At 39.2% G+C, this 22,094-nt stretch overlaps 1 protein-coding gene across 2 annotated transcripts in view; it reads left to right on the top strand.

Moving 5' to 3' along the window:
* The window catches only part of SELL (selectin L), a 19,032-nt gene extending 1,719 nt beyond the window's left edge, over nt 1-17,313 (top strand). For both annotated transcript variants that reach the window (XM_037740511.1, XM_017534115.2), the window contains exons 3-9: nt 1,506-1,892; nt 2,857-2,964; nt 5,446-5,631; nt 6,769-6,954; nt 8,512-8,640; nt 11,617-11,635; nt 16,005-17,313. In XM_037740511.1, coding sequence (XP_037596439.1) covers nt 1,506-1,892; nt 2,857-2,964; nt 5,446-5,631; nt 6,769-6,954; nt 8,512-8,640; nt 11,617-11,635; nt 16,005-16,023 — 1,034 coding nt within the window. In that variant the 3' untranslated portion in view covers nt 16,024-17,313. The remainder of the gene's footprint in view (nt 1-1,505; nt 1,893-2,856; nt 2,965-5,445; nt 5,632-6,768; nt 6,955-8,511; nt 8,641-11,616; nt 11,636-16,004) is intronic.
* The last annotated feature ends 4,781 nt before the right edge of the window (nt 17,314-22,094 follow it).

The following is a 22,094-nucleotide window of genomic DNA, read 5'->3' as shown; positions in this document are numbered from 1 at the left end:
TTTTTTTTGAGACAGAGTCTCACTCTGTCACCAGCCTGGAGTGCAGTGGTGTGATCTCAGCTCACTGCAACCTCTGCCTCCTGGGTTCAAGCAAATCTGCCTCAGCCTCCGAGTAGCTAGAACTACAGGCATGCGCTACCACGCCCAGCTAAGCTTTGTATTTTTAGTAGAGGCAGGGTTTCACCACATTGGCCAGGCTGGTCTGGAACTCCAGACCTTGTGATCCACCCGTCTCAGCCTCCCAAAGTGCTGGGATTACAGTAAGCAACCACTCCCGGCCTGATGTGACAAATTTTATATCTGATTCTTGAAGACTCTCCAGCAATAGCTTTGAACTTGGTTTTTCATTTCCTAAGTAAACTAATGTCTTCTTACTCCCTAGCTTGGATTTTCAGCTCTAGCCAAGCAAACATGTTAACTCTGCCCTTCACATATTCTTTATGCCATGTCTGCTTTGTGTCACATGGAAACTTAGTGCTGTCTTCCTACAACAGGCATTTTCTGAGTCCCTACAATGTGTGAAATCCATGATAGGCACTGAGGACACAGCAGTGGGCACAACAGTTTTTTCCCTCTTAGAACTTGCATTCTAGTGGAATGCTCATTCAAAGCTCTGTTCAAAATGTTTATTTTATGATGCTCTTTACCATCAATCATATCTGTTTCTTTACGGTATTAAACAGTGATTCACGTAGATCATACCATGCTTAGGATGCCATATATTACTATGAAGTCATTGTGTCTTTATGTGTTTAATTGGGTATCTTCGAAGCCCTCATATTTGAAGGATCCATATGTTTATTAAACATCATTAGTTGAGTCTCTTTGCGTATAGAACATGATCTAATCAATTTCACGAACCTATATCTTTTGGCTTTGTAAATTGTTCTTTATAAAAATTATGCAGTGAGATATATAAGAGTTGAGTGGTATATTGGGCTTTCCCAGAAGCAGTTCTTCCTATGGTAAAATAAAATGTTTTTGATATAAAAGAGATTACTTAAAAGTACATCACTCTTCTTCCTGTCCTTATTACTCTTCTTCCATGGGTACATATGTGTTGGCTTTCAAGAAATTATTCCAGGATTAAAAAGTATAGTGTAAATTGTATAGTTATAAGATACTATACTGTAATTAGTTGTAAATCATTAACAGCTACTAAGGAAAAGAAATATGAGTGTCTAAAATATAGTGGTTAAATTTCACCTGAAATAATTTGGCAAAAAAATTAATAAGAAAATAAACCTAGAAAGCCACTAAATTTGTTTAAACTAAATTTGTTTAAAATAGAACCTTAGATAAAAGCATTTCATATGTAAGCCAGAAGGTCTAGGTTCTACTTCAAATCTGCAAACAACTATTCTGTGATCCTGAGACAGTCACATACCCTCTTAGGCTCTGTTTTTACATCTCTATTAAGTGTCTCGCTCAGCCTGGAATAGTGCTAGGTTCTTTTTAGCTGTAACATTTTGTAAGTCTGCATAGGTCACATTGTTGTCTTGCAGATTTCCTGGCACATCATGGAACCGACTGCTGGACTTACCATTATTCTGAAAAACCCATGAACTGGCAAAGGGCTAGGAGATTCTGCCAAGAAAGTTATACAGATTTAGTTGCCATACAAAACAAGGCAGAAATTGAGTACCTGAATAAGACTCTGCCTTTCAGTCATTCTTACTACTGGATAGGAATCCGGAAGATAGGAGGAATATGGACGTGGGTGGGAACCAACAAATCTCTCACTGAAGAAGCAGAGAACTGGGGAGCTGGGGAGCCCAACAACAAGAAGAACAAGGAGGACTGCGTGGAGATCTATATCAAGAGGGCCAAAGATGCCGGCAAATGGAATGATGATGCCTGCCACAAACCAAAGGCAGCCCTCTGTTACACAGGTAGGGAGTAACAAGACGGCTACACTACCTCAGACTCAGGAAGGACCGCAGTTAAGAGAATAATCAGATTAATCACATGGAAAGGTTGGGGGATGAGAACAGCTGCTGGTTCATTCTAAAATATGTCTAGCCCTATGCATAATCTTGTACCACATCACTTCTGAGCATTTCTGGTGTGTAAGATTTGTCTCTATGCACAAAAGCTATACCCCTAAGTCAAGTTACATCAAAACGATAGGTGTATGTAGGAGGTACGGAGGAAGAACTAGACAATCAGTGCCTTTGATAATAAGGCAGGGGAGGAGAAGCTGAGAGCTGGGGCCAGTTGGGAACTTAGGCTCACAACACTTTAGTTTTCATATTGTGAAGCAGGGAACGTGGAACTGCATGCTTCTTTCTTGGTCTAATCTTATACAATTTTAGATAAAAATGGCACTATCTTTGGTGTATGAATATTTCTGTAAATATTTTACAATTCCAAAATAGCCAGGAATTTTCCAAGTGATGTTTTAATAGCGAACCATAGTTAATTTGGTCTCTTGTAAATTGGACTCTACTGTTTTAGCAAGTTTGGACTTTTTAACCTTTGTGATTTCTATCAAGAAAGGGATTGCCAAGAAATAATTGCCTGCAGAAATGATTGAGGTCAGGTCATCATTTAACCTTCTTATTACATTATAAACAAGTAATTTCAAGAGTTTTGAGGTATCCCACTAAGTTTTATATAAGCATTACAGAATATTAGTATTGGAGATTTCATTCCTAAAGCAAATAAATGTCTATGGCTATATGCTTAGTATATTCTGTAGGTAAAAATTTTAGCATATGATTTTATGCTATGAATATACAAACAAACCTTTCCTGATTATTTAAATCATCTCAGAAAAAGGTTATCTACGTTCAAATAAATGACTTTGAGTACTGAAATGTAATCACATTAATTTTTTTTCTGACCTCCTTAAAGCTTCTTGCCTGCCCTGGTCATGCAGTGGCCATGGAGAATGTGTAGAAATCATCAATAATTACACCTGTAACTGTGATGTGGGGTACTATGGGCCCCAGTGTCAGTTTGGTAAGTCTCTTTCCTTTCTTTGCTTCTTCTTAAAATAAAGTCAAGGGAATCATTATAGCTTATGATGGAAGCTCGTTGAAACAAAATAATACAAGCCATTCTGAGAAATGGGAAGTTTTGATCAGAATGCTCTGCTTTCACAATGTTGTTACTTTTCCGTAAAGGTTTCATAAGTCAACATGAAGTTTCAATTCACTTCTCAACAAGTCTTTTTGAGTACCACAAGGAGCACAGTGTTGGGGTAAAAGCTGTCAGGTTACAATAAGGGATGAGCATGGTAGATTCCTGCTGTCAAGAAGCTCACAATCTAATGAGCTTGTTAGATTAATTAGAACTCTAAGGTCTGGAAGAAACTATGCCATTTATCATTAGGAGGCTGAGTTACCAAGAAGGTAATCTTGCTTTTTCCTTCTAGTAGTTCCTTTCCTTCTTGCAGTTCTCCACACTTAATACATGTGCTCTGTAACTCACTGACTTTGTTCCTGGCCTTTTCTCTCATTTTGCACATGGCCAACAAACACATCATCTTTAAGACATAGTTCAAAGACAATTTCTTCTAGGAAGCTTTCTTAGTTTTGATAGCTCCACATATTTCTTCCTTATTTCTCCCACATATGTTGAAGTCATCTGTTCACCTGCCCATCTCTTCTGGTACTGTAAGCTTCTTGAGATCAGGAAGTGCCTTCTTTATCATCGCATCTTTGGGATTCACAAAATGCCTGGTGTATATCAGGCACTTGCTTGTGAGCCTTAATTGAATTGGACAATTTAATTTTTTTAAAAAGTAATGTTTGTAAAGAATAAATAATTAAAACAGAAATAAATTTCAATGTCAACCAACTGAAATGGATCTATAGAACTAACTCATTTCACTTGATCCCTGGGCCATGATTCCTTCCTAATACTCTACCCCTACCACATTTTTGAACTTTATTTTTTAGCGCTTATATTATTGGTGTGACTATTTCACTCATTTTTAATTATTGGTATACCCATTTCACTCATTTTTAACGTTTTACTTTTTTTTTCTTGGTTTCTGTCATCTCATTCTTTTCTCATTCTCTTTCTACCTGTGATCATTTCTCCTGGGATCCTTCATGGGCACTTACCCAGGACCATAAATTATTATGATGTCTCAGCTTTTATCCTTTGTCTATTGCTCTTCTGACTCTAATCTACATGTCTCCTTTGGTCAAACTTACTGACATTTTTGGACTCAGAAATCTACGTGATCTTTGGACTGACAAACCTATCTCCAGTTCTGAACTCAAATATGCTAAGGATGTCCTTTGGGATGTTCAACAGACTCTAAAATCAATTGTTCCCAGACAGCTTTCCTTTTTGTACTTCTATGTCTTATATCAGTATATGGAATCACCATTTGCATGGGCACCTTGGTATGAGACTCTCTTAACTGCCCAACATTAATGCAGGGTAACATTCTACCAATTTTTACAACTTAGTGCTTTTCTAATTTGTCTTCCACTAACACTTGTCAACTCTACTACCATTGCCCCTGTTATCTTTCGCCTAGATTCTTGTAATAGTCTACTAGATGAGTTCCAAAATTTTAAATTAGCTCCCCTCAGATATATTATTCATGCTACAGGCAGCCTGATCAATTAAAAGCAATTAAAACACATCACACATATGTGACAATCCACCCATTAATTTCTACCTACTATTTTGCACTACAAGGTGAAATCTAAGCTCTTCAATCCCCAGAGTAATGCTTGATATATAATAGATACTTGTTAAATCAATGAAAAAAGATAACATTTTCTCTTAGCTCCTATCTTCATCCCTAATGTCATCTCATATAATTTCCAAATACAAAAATTCTTCTGATTCCTTGAGTCCATTCTTCACTGAAGTCTCAAGAGCAAGGTAGCAATAATGGCTGAAATTTGGCAGATGAGGAATAGGACATGAAATTTGTACTGTTTACTACTGGCATGGCAGGGTCTAAAACATGAAGACTTTAATTTCCAAGTCTTACATTTACCTTTTGTACCACCAATCAGGAAAGGGAAATAGGTACAGTTTCTGGAGAGGGTTGTCAAAATCAAGAGTTAAAATTCTGGAACTGAGCTAGAATAGATGAAGACAGAATTGAGGTCAAAATGCTTCCTAAACTTTCATATTCTCTCCTTGCAAAGAAGACTTATTATGGAGACCTACTCTTTCTCTAAACGTCCTACTCCCAATACGCTAGTAGATTCAGGGGGTCTGATGTGATAGCTATTTCCCAACTGCGGTGGTGATTCCTAGTTAAACCTATGTGGGTTTAAGCATTCTCCCTCCAGATAATGCCAAAGATAATAATATAAAGACTAGCTAATGTATAATTAGAAACTGAAGTTGGAGAGTATAAATAACCTTTCTTAAAGGTGCATGGTTATCAAGTGGCTGAGCTAGGATTCAAATCCAGACAACAGGTCCTCTTAACTCTTCCCCATACTGTTTCTTTGCCTATTGAAGTGATTCAGTGTGAGCCTTTGGAGGCCCCGGAGCTGGGTACCATGGCCTGTACTCACCCTTTGGGAGACTTCAGCTTCAGCTCACAGTGTGCCTTCAACTGCTCTGAGGGAACAAACTTAACTGGGATTGAAGAAACTACTTGTGGACCATTTGGAAACTGGTCATCTCCAGAACCAAGCTGTCAAGGTGAGTAACTTCAGACAAGAGGCTTTGTCATGGTGATCCTGGGCTTACAGTCAGAACATTCAGTAGAAGTTTGCTGAGAAGTCAAACTTAGGAGCCTAATTTAACCTAACTTAGTTTAACCTACTGTGATGTTTTTCAAAGGACTTGTTCTTACTAAATTTTTTTGAAAAACCTCCTAAACAAAAAGTAAAAACCAAATACCCCAAATGTCATCTCACAGTTTGTAATATGATTTATAGGAATACAGCATGGTTATACTGTGGTTTTTATTTTTTTCATTGCCATAGCATAAGTAATATCTTGCTGAAGCTCAGTTAAATTTTGGTCCTTCTCCTCTCAATAACACCTACTTTATGTGGTGTCCTACTTAACACCAACCAATTTCCTCCTCAGGGTAGTAGAGGTCTTTCTTGGTTGTTTTATTTGGCTTATTCTTAAAATCATCTTTTACTTTTCCTCATGCATAAATTTTTAGGAGAATAACAATTGAAAAACAAAAACACAATCTCTTGATCTTTTTAAGTTTGAAAAATGGTAGATTTTTTTTTTTTTCTTTTTTAACTACCAACCCCATCCCCATCTGGGAGAAAACCAATGCCATCTGAACTTGTGAAGTTTTGGTTAAATTTTCCACAAGTATGCCCCTGACGCATTAGTTTAAGTAGTTTAATTCTTAGAAGTGCTATCAAAATCCTTTATTGAAATCACAGAACTGTCAACCCACCTACTGAATTTTACAGAAGTTGGACTTGCTTCAGTGACTAGGGATGTTTTTCAAAACTGCTTGGGTAGATATTAGACCAGGTGAAAAGGCGGAGGTTCTCTGAGAATATTCCATAAGCGTCCTTGATGCAGAGGCTATGTGGCATGGTACTTCCAGCAGAAGTGGAGGGTCACCTTAGCTGTGGCAGCAGCCTGGAGGAGCCACTCCTCTCCCCACCAGCTTTCAGTGCTTCCTTACCTTCATCTCTCATTCACTATCCACCATCATTCTCTAAGAAAACAAAGCCAAGCCTGGAAGCTTTATCAGAAGTAATATAGTCAGGTGGCTCCGGCTAAAAATCCTTTGCTCAAGGGAGAGTCTCTACTCAGAAATACTGTTTTGTCTTTTCTTTCTTTCTTTCTTTTTAATTGAAGTGATTCAGTGTGAGCCCCTATCAGCACCACATTTGGGGACCATGAGCTGTAGTCACCCACTGGCCAGCTTCAGCCTTACATCTGCATGTACCTTCAGCTGCTCAGAAGGAACTGAGTTAATTGGGGAGAAGAAAACCGTCTGTGAATCATCTGGAATCTGGTCAAATCCTAGTCCAATATGTCAAAGTGAGTAAGTTTGTCCTTAAAAACTGGAGACTTAGACATGGATTTGATGGCTGAGCAGATGTGAGGAAAGAGATACATAAATGTTTACATTTTGTTTTGCTAAGTAAATGTGGCTTAAAAATAAATTTGTATGCTTAATTCACTGTAAAATCTTTGGCTGCTCTTGCCTCCTCCTTTAATGGCAGCCATTTCTTTTTTTCATTCTCACCTCTTGCCATCTTAACTCTTAAAATCTGAACTCACTGATTTACTTTTTATCCATTATTCTATTCCACTACAACCTAACATCTCCGTTGGCCCATTGAAATGCCTCTAAAAGGTCACCAATGACCACCTACTTCCCAAACTAATGGATACTCCTGAATTATCACTAAGCTAATGCCCCCAAATCTGTCTGAACATGAGAAGAATCATGTCTTCTTCGTCTTTGTATACGCTCCACCTGACACAGTGCTTGGCAATATGTGCTAAAGCAAATGCATGTTAAGTTATCATGTGAACAGTTACCCATGTCTGCCCCTGAGACTATCTGCATGGATGACAAAAGTCTTTAAGTGGTAGGGTCTGCAGAAGCTGTCAGAAACGCTGATCTGGATGTGCTGTGTGTCCAGGGCCATGGAGTAGAGTGGGTGAGCACAGAAAGGCAGGGAGCCCTTTAGCAGAGGACTGTATATTAGGCCTATCAGACACATTTCCCTCTAAGGCCTAGCTAGTGTTCATTTCCTCCTTCTCTTCATCAAGCCAAAGATGCCCTCTGTCTGAAGCTTCCGGGAACTTGAGCCTTCTCTCCATCATATATGGGTGTGGGGATCAAAGCACCTTGAAAATGTTCATCAAAGTAATGGGGAGAACTAAGGATAGAATCAGTCCCTCTGCCAACACGTAAAAAGTAGGTTCCTTCCAATGTTGGTATCAGGAAACAGATTTTTTTTATACCAGCGTTTTTAAATAGAGGCTCCCAAATGAACTTAGTTTATAGTTACAAGAGTATCTATAAATATGCCCTTTTACTTATTTGTGAAGCAAGTAGAGGGAAGTGGTAGGGCTACCTCATTTGAAAGAGATTAGTGCAGGTCCTTGGCATGGAAACAAGTGCTTATTTTTGCACAACTGCTTTAAAGTAAAAGCATTAATGATTTTCATTGACTGATGAGTTATCCAGCTCAGATCACTGGCTTTTATTTTTCCTGAAGTTGTGTTAGGCTTTCTAGCTCTTCTCTGTGTTTCAGAGTTCCAACCATTGAACAAGTCCATGGAGCTAAATACGGTGTTGACCACCATTTTTGCCAACATTTTTAGGTGCATTCCCAGGAACTCTGAACCACAAATCTGGGGATTGAGATTCTGTAGGCATTGGACTAGTGAGGCTGGTCCAGTTTTTGCCTATGCTGTAGACTTATCATAGGCCTTCCCATGCCTGTTTCCTCATCTGTCAAATGGCATCACATGGGCTACTACTGAAAGATGTAAGAAGGAAAAAAGTCAAATATCACGAGATGGACTAAGGAAATAATGCTTGTGGTCTCATGCTATGTGCCTTACTGATTACTCTTTCAGAATTGGACAGAAGTTTCTCAATGATCAAGAATGGCGATTATAACCCCCTCTTCATTCCAGTGGCAGTCATAGTTACTGCATTCTCTGGGTTGGCATTTATCATTTGGCTGGCAAGGAGATTAAAAAAAGGTATGTGCCTGACCCCAATCATCCTGTCTTTATTCCTACCTTGGGTAATGATGGCAGAACTGAGGGATAGAGAACAGGATGGGTTATTACACACTACCCCCTGGGATAAGGTGGCTATATCTAAATAATTTTAAGGACTTTGAGGCTGTAAATCACCTTAACAAGAAAACTATTTATTTCCAAATTCTGAAATCTTTTAATAAAGTGTTTGTAGAATCAAAAGAATAGAATCAGTCACCCGTATTTAGTGAGGGGTTAGCTGGCTAAGGCTATTTTATAAGCAAGGGTAAAAAAAATTAGTGGGTTTGTTTTTAAATTTTTTACCTTGGAGTCATTTCTGTACAAGATCTCAACCGATAACTTGAAAACTGCATACTCCTGCGGTGGGAATCAGTGTGGGGCAAACAGGAAACAGATAACGGGCAATTACGCTAGTTACAGTTATGCCAACAAAGAAAACAGAAGCCCCCAAAATCACAGGTTTTGTAGGAAGCTCAGGGTATCTTTAATATGAGAATAAATAGTCTTCATCTGTGGGCCTGGCTCCATGGCTCTTACCTGTAATCCTAGCACTTTTGGAGGCTGAGGCAGGAGGATTACTTGAGCTCAGGAGTTCAAGACCTGCCTGGGCAACATGTGAAACCACCTCTCTACAAAATACCAAAAATTAGTCAGGCACGGTAGCATGCAAATGTAGTCGCAGGTACCCAGGTGAGTGAGGTGGGAGATCACTTGAACCCAGGAAGTCAAGGCTGCAGCAAGCCATGGTAGAAGCACTGCACTCCAGCTGGGCAACAAAGTGAGACCCTGTCTCAGAAAAAAAAAGTCTTCATTTGTAAAATATCTTCCAGTATTACCAACTTACAAATAATTCTGCTTTCCAAAAATTTTAGTTGTAGGTTGGTCGTTTAAACATGAAGATTATTTTTCCTATAGAGACAATGGTAGAAGTAATGGCTACATTCCCAGGCTAAACCTAAGAGTTTTTCTAGGACAAAATATAGTTCATGGCATTTACAAGGATAAAAGTAAAAAGTCCTAAATCTGCATGTGTGTGTTTGAGGGTGTGTATGCGTGTCTATGTGTCTGTGTCGTGTGTGTGTGTGTGTGTGTGTGTGTGTGTGTATACACATATACGGAGAAAGAGAGAGACAAAGAGAGAATTTATGGGCTTTCTGGGTTCTAATAGCTAGAAAAAGGGCACAGGTAACTATTTAGAGCATGGTAGCCAAGGAAGTGACCAGAGTCTTTATCCCTATTCTTCTGTCCTCAGATGAATCTTCTGACTCTAGCGCTTTGTCCCCTGCCCTAGCAGTCTTAGTTTGAGACTTTGGCTCCTTTCTTTTGGGAAGGAATAAGGAAGGACTCCAGAAACATGTGTCCTGTGCATGGACTCATCTAGACACATTCTGTTCTCCTGGCGTTATCATTCTCTGATTAGTCACTACTATTGGCCTGTTTGGTAAATGAGAAAACCAAGACAATGATGTTTTAGGCCAAATCTCAAAAACCCCATATCAGCAGGCCCCAGAGTCAGAGATTAGATGCCCATCCAGATACATCTTCAAAAACTACTGGTCTTCAGATTTGTGAACTGTTTTCTTCCTTGGTTGGAAGAATTTCCCACCTAAACCAACACCCAGGGTTAGATGAAGGCATGAAACTGAACACATGCCCCCCTAGTTCCCTTTTCTTCAAAAAGAAACTCTCTCAGTAGGAACAGATTCTTAATTATCTATTGCTGTTAGTTTCATTGTCCCTAAAAAAAAATTATGTGAAGTTAAACAAACAGAATCTAAAGCTAATTCAGATTTGATTCTCCCTGCTCAAGTGTATTTGGTCATCAGCAGGCTGAATTTTAGAAGAAAAGATTGCAAATACTAGTCTTTCATACTGTAAAGGATTAAGACAGTAATGGAGCACTAAGTGCTAGGATCTGAACTAAATTCTTTGAATATATTTTATTTTATCAATCCAATGAGGATGATACAATTATCATGCCTCTTCAACAGATGAAGAAACTGTAGTTTAGAGAAGATAAGCAGTTGTTCAAAGACACACTTCTCTATGAGTGGCAAAACAGGGCTTGCACCTGGGTGGGATGATTCTAGAATGCCAGTGTACAGCCACTGAAATATATTGCCTCCCAAATGATTCTTTCTGCTCAAAGAGTTTTCTTTTTAAAGTTATCTACTTGTTTATATTCTGCTTTTTTTCAAAAATAATGTGAGATAGTACAAAATGCATTCAGTATAGCAAATTAAAATTAGTTAAAAAGTAAGAAAAACAAAGTTAAATTTAAACTGAAAATTTAAACTGGGTTCCTTAAAAGAACCAAGGTTGAAGTTATGGCACAAAATGTAAGCCACAAAGTCCCATATACTTGGTAGGAGAAGGTCTCAGATTTTGCTCTGAGTTTCCTTGCAGCCAGTCAAAGGAGAAACATGTGATATTCCTGTGTCTGTAAGATAAAAACACATTAGTTACTCAGATGAGGCTGTGTAATTCCTACGAACAAGACCAAAGTGAAATTCTCTTGTGGATTCTCATAGAGAAGATGCTGTGAGGTATAAGGGCACATAGTCTTACAGTATCAGCAGCTACTCCTCAAGGGAAGAATCTGTAGGTAGGATGAGATGGCAGATTGGGAAGGGTTTATAAACACTTGAATGGGCATATTGGGTCTCACAACCAGGCAATGTAGCCTACACTTCTGTCTTTTTTAGTAGCACAGAGAATGGAATAGAACCCCGAGAGGCACCTGCATCAACATGTCTGCCCTGTTTATCTACCACTGTTTATTAGAACACCAAGCCAGTTCCTCAAATCCCCTTTGACACAGATGGGGTCCACCTAACAAATACCTAATACACTTCAAGAGACAGTTTTGAGAGTGGGAGTCTTCCTTCTCTCCTACTTTAAAACTTTAAATTATCTGATTTTTGCTAATGTCATTTCTCTGTTTTCTATTTTTAGACAAGAAATCCCAGAAAAGGTAAGTTTTATCAGTGGCAAGGAGTTTCCACGTCTGCTGATCCCTTCTCTACTTCCTTAAGTTACTTCCTGCTCTAGCTAGACACCTTAACCCCATAGTAGTTTATTTACCTGGGTTCCTCCTCCAAATGACCAGATAAGGTGATAAATCTACTAGCCTTCTTTCAGAGCTGTGCTTTTTGGTGCTAGTGGAGCTGAATGAATGAATGAACAAGTAATTCCATATTAGAAAATGGCAGTTGATATAAAGGGAGCTTTTTCTGGTTGCCTCAGAATTTTCTCTGAGGGTGAAAAACATTGTGCTATGTTCTTTTTGTTCTGGCTGAACATGAGGCCCTAAATATATTACTTACGAAAGAATCAACTGAACAACCATTTATTGAGAAATGAATAAATGCTTGTTCAATTGAATATTTGCATTCAATTGCTCTACTAGGCATTGACCTTCAGAAATGTAGGAAAGGTAGGGAGCATGAATTCTTCCTACAGCTTCCCCAAGGAGGCAATTATTTTTTAGTTTGGTCTTGAAGCTCAAATTTCTTCAACTGGAGAAATTGCATAGTGGGAGGACATGCAGACATGTCAAAGTGCATGGCCCATCTGGCAGAAATGAAGATGGTAAAATATTTCTCAGTTTCTAGGGTTTAGTGACTTGCTCTGGAATTTTAAGAATGAGTGTAAGTAAAATTAACTATGAAAGGAAGACTTTGGTGACATATTCAGTACCCAGCTGGACCACTGAGCTCCCTTTAAAATGCTAGAAATGAAGTGAAATGATTTCTGAAGGGATTGGATGCTGGTTTGGGCAACCATCCTACCAACCACAGACTTAATATGGACCATTGCTTAGAATGCAAAGGAAAAAGTGGGGAAAGACACCAAAAGCCAGATCATAAAGTAATTTATAAGCCATGTGACATGGGCTTTATCTTGAGGTCTTTTGGGATATCACTAAAGGGGTTTAAACAGTGAGTGGCCTTGCCTTCTGCATCTTATGAAGGTCAACCTGCAGAGCAGTATGGCAAGTGTGGGAGACAAGTGGCAAACAGACTTGTTTTGGAGGCATTTGAAGTTATTAGGTTAAAACTGACGGTGCCTGCCTAGGGAAATGGTAGTAAGAATGGGCTCATGAAATCAGAGGAGGTGATATTAACTGAATGTGTCTGTTAATTGGCTAAAAGGGAGAGAGAAGAATAAAATTATCATCTTTCTGACCTGGAAAGTGGCAGATGGTAGTACTGTTTACTTCTGAGAAGGGAACATAAAAGAGTGAGAGGTTTTGGGGGTAAAGATTGTGGGTTCAGTTTTATACTGAGCTTTTGGTGTCTGCACATCATTCACTGTGGTTCACTGGACCTATCCACAGCACAGGGCCACGTTGGGGAAGGAGATGTGGGTTTGGGTCCCTCACATTTCAGGAGTTAACTGCTATCTCAGGAATGGGTACGATCATCCAGGAAGGGTGTGTGTGCTCCGAGAATGGAGGAGGAGAGAGGAGGGGAGCCAGGGAAACATCATTATCTAACAAGTCGGCCAAGGGAAAGAGAAATGATGAAGAGGTTGCCAGGCAGGGAGAAGGAAGAGGAGGAAGAGTGTGGGGTCATGAATGCCAAAGAAAGAGAGAAAGGGGAACGGTCTCAAACATTGCCAGGAGAAGCAGTAAGTATCCCCTCGATACAACAAGGGTGTCAGTGGGGAGACCATTTTCAGTGCAGATATCAAAACAGAGGTCATATGGCCAAGTGCTGAGCATCACTGAGGATGAGAAAGTAGAGACAGAACATGCAGTCAGCTCTTTTAAAAAGTTTGGCTGTGAAGAACTGGGGCAGGGGTAACTGGAGAAGATGTTTGATCGGTGGAGCCTCTTTTTATTCTTTTTAATTACTCTGTCTTCTCTTTAATAGTGTAAATGGAGTCTAGTGAGGAAAAGCTTCTTTCTCTGGGCTGGTCTCCCTATGTCTGTGGCAGGAAACCCACAAACTGTGAAGATTTCTTTCACACTCCGACCTACTGAGTGAAAGTATTTTCTGGCACAATCTACCCAGAGCTGTTTTCTGGCTACAGGAACCACCTGTTTTAATTGCCACTAGATGGAAACAGATCAACTAGATTTTTTTTAAGATGTCCTTGAGGCACAGGAAGAGGTATTGGTTGGAAGAATATTAGCAATAAGCTAATTACCATGCTAAGAAAATTTCTGTACTAAGTTTAATGGTTCACTGATTTTTTATAATCAATTAATAGTTGTTCATTGAACTTTCTTTTGTGTTGGAAAATGCTAAATATGCTTGAGACAAGAGGAGTACGGCTTGCCCCTGATTTCAGGGAGATTATTACCTAGCTGGGGAGTTATGACAGGAATATAGAAAGAAAAAATCAGAAAAATACAAGGCAGAGTATGGTAATGGCCAATGAGTGCTATATTTAAGAAGGGAAAAATCACTTGGCTTAGTGATTATAGAAAAGCTTATAAAGAAGGTGGCACCTGGGTTGCTTTTGAAGAATAGATAGGATTTAGGCTTATGGAGAAAAGCAGGAAAGGGAGGCAGTCTGTAGGAGGGAAATGGTGTCAGCAGTGGAATGGTAGTGAGACTATGAAGGCATTTCTCAGGGGCCAATGAACAGAACTTTCTAGAGCCCATGGCTTATTGAGGAGTTGTTTAATCAAAGTTGGAAAGGAAGGCTGGCCCCACCAACATAAGTCTTGAATGCTTCACCAGACAGCCTAGAAGGGCCTAGCAAAGAAGAATTACTTGCCTAGTTCTCATTTATTGACCAAGGCTGTATTAATTCATAAGGATTTTAGGTCTGAATAGGATTTTGGTGGGTATGACATTCAAACTCTTTTTATAGTTGAACTTATTAAGTAACTTTTCTTTAGACCTTGAGCAAGTGATGAAGTTAGTTACAATAATCATAAACCTTTATCAAATATTAATTCCATGTTGTACACGATTATGAATGGTTTACATGTTTTAAATCATGAAATATGCCTTGAAGTCTGTGGGAGAGGTTCTATGAACATCTTCATTACAGGTAAAGAAACAGGCACAGAGAAATAAAATAGCTAGCCTGAGGTCACAATAAATGGCAATGGTGAGATCCGTACTCATCTGGATCCAGGGATCATGCTCTTAAAGCATATGCTTTTAGAACTCAAGACTCTTGACTACCAGCTTAGCGTGGTAAGTCCTAGATACTCTCCTTTTCCAGTACTGTGATTTTTTTTTTCACACTGAAACCGTTGTGTGATGGCATTGAGGAAGGGTGGGGTAGAAGAAGTAGGGTGTGTTTTCTGAACAAGTCATTTTACAGAGGTAAAATGAATACTATCACACTAAACAGTGTGCCGTTGTTTTTAAGTTCTTAGGCTAACTTTCATAGTAGTTTGTATTCATTTCCATTAGTTTTTGAATGGTGAATGAATGACTCCTTGGGCATTTGTGGTTTCATTTCTTGTTGAGTTATTTTGACTCTTCTGCAAACTGGCTCTGTTTATCACCTCATTTGGTTTCTACTGTCTAAATTCTGGCAGGGTAGAAGCTACACCCAAGATACACAGGAAGATATGATGCCAACCTCAGAGGAGGGCATATGTGAAATTTTGTTTTCAGAAACATTTCTTGTCTCTATTTTGGCAAGCATCTTTGCAGCTGCTGAACTGTGGTTTACCCTAACAGTTCATCATGAGAACAGCACCTCAGAATCTAGCTCTCCCTTTGAAAGGTGATATTAAGACATACCACATTTTGTTCTCTTGTGTCCTTTCCAAGAATAAGACAGCCGTGTCACACAAAAAAGTGTCACTTATTTCCTTAAAGTAAATATGTTACCATCTCATTAAATTATATCCCAGGATATAATTTATCAGGAGTTTATAATTACCATCATTTCATGAGTTTTAATTTTCTTCAATTTCATTTTCCATTTAAGCATGCCTTCTAATTTCTTGACTTTCCACTGCTCAAAATCAATCTGCACTGTCCTTCAAACTCATTAGATCTGGAGACAAAGACCATACCACAAACATTTCTCCAAGTGTGGTCTGTGGGCCAGTGGCATAAGCATCACTAGAGAGCTTGTTAGGGGTGCAGAATCTCAGACTCCACTCAGACCTATGGAATCAGAGTCTGCATTTTAACACCATCTCTGAGTGGTAAGCACACGAAAGTCCGAGAAGTGCTGCTTCAGGGTTTGCTTACCATTCGTTCATGTTCAAATATTCCTAAAGGCTGGCACCTTGACTGAGATTTTCAACTGAAAGCATTTCCTTGCTCCTCTTCTCATCTCTCGTAAATATTTACCTTTACTACTAACACTCCAAGTTTTGCAAGTTTTAAACTCTTTATTATCTTTTGTTTTTCTTTCAGTATGGATGACCCCTATTAAATTGCCCTCGGTAAAAGAAAACTCTTGGAATACTAAAAATCACTGGATCCTTTAAATCCTCCCACGGAACCTTTTGCGTGGTGGCGCCTCCTACAACAAAGATGAAGTGTGTTTCCTTCACCGCATCTGGAAAGATTTCTACCTGACCAACAGCTCCTTCTGCTTCCATTTTGCCCCTCATTTATCTCTCAATCCCCAGCCCACAGATGTTTATACAGCTCAGCTTTTTGTCTTTTCTGAGGAAAAATAAGATCATAAGTGGAAAAGATTAAGGTGGAATATGAACATGGCTGACTCCCCTCTTTCTTGACTCCTGTTTCCAGTTTCAATTCACCGCTGTACCTGATGACAGACACTTCTAAATGCAGTGAAAAATTGACACATATGTGACTATGGGCTTAGTTTTCTTGCAGATCAAATTTCACATCCTGTCTTCTGTATACTGCGGAGCTACACTCTTACAAAAAGTTCACAAAGTCTACGCTGTCCTTGCTGTCTAAGTCCAGTGAAGTGACGGGGTCCTGCTCAAGTTGAAAGAGTCCTATTGCACTGTAGCCTCACCATCTGTGGATGGAGACCATCCTATTTAACTGCCTTCAGCCTCCTCACCTTCTTCGCTGCCTTTCTTTTTCAGTTGGCTGACTTCCATATGCAGTGTCTCATGAGTGCCACGCAAAAGAAGAGAAAAGAGAAATAGCCTGCATCTTTTTTTTTTTTTTTTTAGTTTAGGGGTTTTGTGGTTTCTTTCTTTGAGATCCATTCCTATTTCTTATAGTCAATGCTTCTTTTATCAGTGTATTTATTAATAAGAAAACATCACTGAAATGCTAGTTGCAAGTGACATCTCTTTGATGTTATGTAGAAGAATTAAAACAGGTAGAGAAATTCCTTGGAAGAGTTAAAACAGGTGGAGAATGCTCTCCTTTCCTCTGCCCTCCAAACTTCTTATCCACTTACCTAGATTCTACATATTCTTTACATTTCATCTCAGGCCTCCCTCACCTCCACCACTTCTTTTATAACTAGTCCTTAACTAGTCCAGCTCATGATGATCTCCTTTTCCTGGCTTCTTCCTGAAAGTTAGCCTGTAATATGCAATTTTGCATTTGAATACAGCCTGCTTTTTAAGTGTTACCTAGTTTGCCTAGTTTGTTATTTTGAAAATTATCATACAAACATATGATAATATGTTTTCTCCCCAGTGAAATTATATGCTCCTTTAGGGCAGAGATTGTGCCAGATCCCTGGAGTGTCAATAAATGAATGTTCAAATAAATCAGAAAGAGCATACATTTTGTTTTGGTTTTGTTTTTTCAAATGGTAAGAATTTGCACATCACTGCTGATATAAGTTTCAGCAAACCCTCTTTCTCTATGGCATCTGATGACCTGGGCAGATATCACCTAATGTCAAGAGCTGAATTTTTATGAGAGAACAGGACCCTGTCAGAAGCTAGCTGGAAATACCTCCTTGTCCCATGGCCAGTACAGATTTCATACAAATTTGCACACATTATGAGAATAATTTTTCAGTAATGATTACATTTTTCATTCTCAAAGACATCTCAGATTCTGTATTACAGCAAGAGCTGTTGCAAAAGATTCTCCCTTTGGCTGTGCAAGTCACATTCATGTAGTTTAGGGTGTATCCCCTGGAGTTGTGCAGTGCACACCTGCACAGACTCACATGGCAACCCTGATTGAAAATGTTTGTTCAACTAAAACATCAGGGCCAAGGAACCCAAATGGGCACTATTCCTTGTAACTACGGTGTATATAGATTTAAAAATAAAGTTCTATATTCACATTCTAGGATTCCTATATGATCTTAGGAATTATCTAATAGTATATCCCATAAATAAAGATTCATAATATAAATTTCTCCAAAAACCTTGGTCTTAACCTCCCTGAGACTTACTTCTTATGTTCATAAAATAAGAATGAAATTTGCCTTGCTTACCTCACAGGGTTATTATGATGTTCATTAAGTATGAAATCGCTTTGTGAACTGAACCTTAAACATGGACTTTTTTTTTTCCTCACCCAAATCTCATCTTTCATGCTTTCTTGGTATACGATTCTGGCTCTTATCCTAAGGCTCTAACAGATGGAGCTCTGAGTCCTTATCCTGAGATTAGAAACCAGGAGTTCTTTTATTTGTGTTTCCTTAGGAACCCAGCCCTCAGATTTTAACTGCAGAGGGTCAGCTCTGCCACCTGCACTTCTGCTTGGGGGAGGCGAAAGGGCCTGGGACAGGGAGTCAGGGGCATCATTGGAAACTCTGCCTCTGTCTCTGTGATGTGACCCAGACCAGTTGTTATTCTCTGAACTTCCAATTTACTTATGAAAGGGGGATCCCATGAACTTCCTCACATGGTTGTGTGAGCTCCTCTCTCCCTTTATTCGGACTACCAAGTTCATGAAATCAACAGAGTCCCAGGAACACAGAATTATTCATTCCTTTTGATTTGTTCACCCAAAATCAATGTGCCTAGGCTATATGATTATAGTTTCCTATAGAAATAGTTCACCAAATTAAAATCTGATTTTTAAAAAATCAGCTGGGCATGGTAGCACACACCTGTACTCCTAGCTAGTCAGGAAGCTGAGGCAGAAGGATGGCTTGAGCTTTAATGATTTAATGAGAATAGAATGAGGCAAAAGAGAGGCTTCTTGTCCCAATTGCACTGTGGGAAATGAATAAATGTAGACATCTATGTTCTTTGTCTTAAACTTTCTCCTATCTGCCAGCTGGCTTTTCTCGAGGGTTCTTTTCTCCAAAGTCCAAGTTCTTTTCCAGTTTCCCTCTTTTGACTTCAGCAATTTGATTTTTCCCTTCTGTTCACATGTCCTATTCAGGAAAGAAAATATGCCATCACCAAAACAGCCTACCCACCATCCACAACAAGGGACAGGGAAATAAGGCAGAAACAATGAGATCTTCCCTTCACTTTGGCCTTTGTGGTCTTGTCTGATCCAGTGGGCCCTGACATTTTATGAGATACATACAGCCTTCCCTGTGGGACTCTGAAAGGGTTTTAGTTGGAAGTAATATAATAATATTTACTTGACATCTTGGTATGAAGCTTGATCTGGTAGTGGTGTTTTCAATACCAATTGTTTTAATAGCAGTAGTAACCATAATGATGATACTAGTAAGGAATGCCGTTTCTTTTAAAAGTTTTTAAATCTTGGTGGGGTGCAGTGGCTCATGCCTGTAATTCCAAAAATTAGGGAGGTTAAGGCAGGAGGATTGCTTGAAACCAGAAGTTTGAGACCAGCCTGGACAATACAACAAGACTCCATCCCTATTTTTTTTTTTTTTTTTAATTAGCTGGGCAAGATAACACATGCCTGTAGTCCTAGCTACTCAGGAGGCTGAGGCAGGAGGATTGCTTGAACTCAGGACTTTGAAGCTCCAGTGAGCTATGATTGCACCACAGCACAGCAGTCTGGGTGATAGAATAAGCCCTGTCTCTAATAACAATAATAACAATAAAGTTTGTTAGATTAAACTTATCTTGGCATACAGTTATCTTAGTAAGCATCCAAATCTCTTTTCAGGAGAAAGCTACCTTTTCTTGATAAGCCTCTAATATAGCAGGTGAGACCCCACAGACATAGTGTTGGCAGGAACTCAAACAATAGTAATATGTAATTAAGGCACTCTGCATAAGAACACTTAGAGGAGTTAGTTTTCTTTGCTCCTGTGAGCACATGAGAAGAAAAAATAAAGCGAAGGTAATGAAAGTAGAGAGAGAAGAACTGGAAATGTGAGAAGTTGAAGAACTCTGGGTGTTGGGGGGGGTCAGCCTGGCCTCTGGGGACTTGTATGGATTTAAACAGTGTGACTCCCCTGCATCACACTAACCTTCCCTTCTGTAACATCCTTAGCTTCTGGGCTGGGGCACTTTCAGGCTGCTTGGTGCCAGGGGGCTGTCTTGTAACATCCTACAAGGAATGCAACCCAGACCTGTATTTAGGTTGCTTTGAAGAAGGAGTTTAAGGTGGAGGGGTTGGTTCTTTAATTTGGGAAAATAGATATGAAGTAATAGCCACAAAATGCAAAGTTAGTACAAAATATTCAGTTAGAAACAAAATATTTAGAAGAAAATCAGTGCCCTGGTGAGCATGAAATTCTCTGAGAATTTTGAGAACTCTTAGAGGGTTTGGGACCAATATTTTTAATTCATTTTATCTGGATTTTAGCGGGTAGAGAGATGGTACCTGACATCTGGTTTACATTCCTCAGAGCATTTAAACCCTGGCCATAGACGGTATTATCCCCATTTTAAATTGTAAGAAACTGAAACTCAGAGATATTAGTTTGACTAAGTTCATATAGCTAGACAGTGTCTATAGAGTTACTGAGTGTCTGTTTAATAGGTAAGGAAAGGTAGTGTAAAAAGAGCTGTGTGTCTAATGCCATAGAGAAAAGGAAATAAAAAATTATTTAGAATAGATTTAGTTTCAAACACTCTTGCTGAAGTGGGTAGTCCAATAGGATGCAACCATTTCTCAATTCACAACAAAATGACTCCTGAAAGCCATTTTGAGATAATAGGCTATGTCTCTTGATCTCAGCATCCTCAGAACTGGCCCCTTTATCAGGAAGAAAATAGTTCAAAATGGGTTGTTCAATGACAAAGGACACAGGCATGTTTAGCAAAACAAGAGGCTTAAGGCATACGACAGTGGTCTTCAATTACCCGATTAAACATTTGCTGAAAATGTACGGCTGCAGGAAACATTACCAGGGGCTGTGGACACGTGAGGGAGGAGTTCCTGTTCCTGGGATACAGCATCTGGAAGGGGAGGGGAGGGAAACATGCTGAACTGCAAGCTGAGGCTGTGTGCTATGCCCATGCCAAGTGTGCAAGCACAGAGATGCTATGGCTCAGAGGAGGAAGAGACCTCCTGGCAAAGGGCAGCAGAATTCGGAGACAAACTTACATCCTAGACTGGGTTTAGTTAGAAACCAGAGGGAGAGTATAGTATCTTAGACAAAGGTATTGAAGTTAGATGTGTCAAACAGGTTATACTGTCTTGGCAGAGAACTGGGGATGAAAAAGACAGAGTGATTTTAAACTCTAGGGTAAAACTTACAGTTTGTATTTGAGTTTCTGGGAAAACTTGAGGAAGAGTGGGACAGGATCACAATGGTATTCAGGGAAAATTAAGGTGTCAGAAGGTTTAAGAGTGGAGGTAAACAGAAGCTGGGGAGACCAGTCAGTGAATGTTATTATTCAGGCGTGATGATGAGGGTGGGACCAGGAAGGTTCCAGTGTAAAACATTGTGAAGGCTTTGGTCTCTGACTAGTTGGGGTCAGGGTGAGGTGGGCTGGCTAGGAGGGGTGTAACAAATATTCAGAAAGGAAAAACATAAAACAACAATTCAGGCTAAATATGGCTTATGCAAATGTTCCATCTTCAAAAGATCTTGTAGGAAAGTCCCTCCTTTGTTATATTTCCTCTGCATGAACTTAGCTTTTTAATTCTTAGTACAGGAGTGAGTCAAGGATGTGGCCAAATTGCCTGTGGATTCACGAAGACCAATAAAGGGGACTGGGAATAGGAAAAGTCCCACATCTAAGGCTCTTAAAAATGTGGATTTGAATCAGTTCTGACCCGTTAAAAGAAAACAGAGTTTAGTTTTAGAAATGCAGTTTTGACCAAGATCCTAATGCAGACTGGCTGACCCTGTCACAATGTGCCAGGAAGTCTCCTAAAATCTCTTCATTGGGCTCACTTTGACTGTATAATCAGCTTCATGTGGATTTGGAGTAAACAGGCAGAATGTATAGTTGATGATGCATAGACTTGCACAATTGTAATTACTTCTGGAGAATTATATGAACATTCTAGAGAAATTACTATCTCTTTAGAAAGCATAAACCCATAGCATTGGTATCCAAACTTTTCTATTATGAGGAACACTCATTAAAGTTAAAAAATGTTACAGGAGAAAAGTCATATTTTACTACCCAATAATTGAGAAAAATAGAGATGTGCATATAGATTAAAATCAAAAAAATTCCTTGTTCTGAGAAAAGTTAAAGCCCAGAGATTTAA

The sequence above is a fragment of the Cebus imitator genome, unplaced genomic scaffold (genome assembly GCF_001604975.1).
Source record: "Cebus imitator isolate Cc_AM_T3 unplaced genomic scaffold, Cebus_imitator-1.0 Scaffold84, whole genome shotgun sequence".
NCBI lineage: Eukaryota > Metazoa > Chordata > Mammalia > Primates > Cebidae > Cebus > Cebus imitator.
The sequence above is the reverse complement of the archived record's forward strand: the minus strand, read 5'-3'. Positions and strand labels throughout refer to the sequence as shown.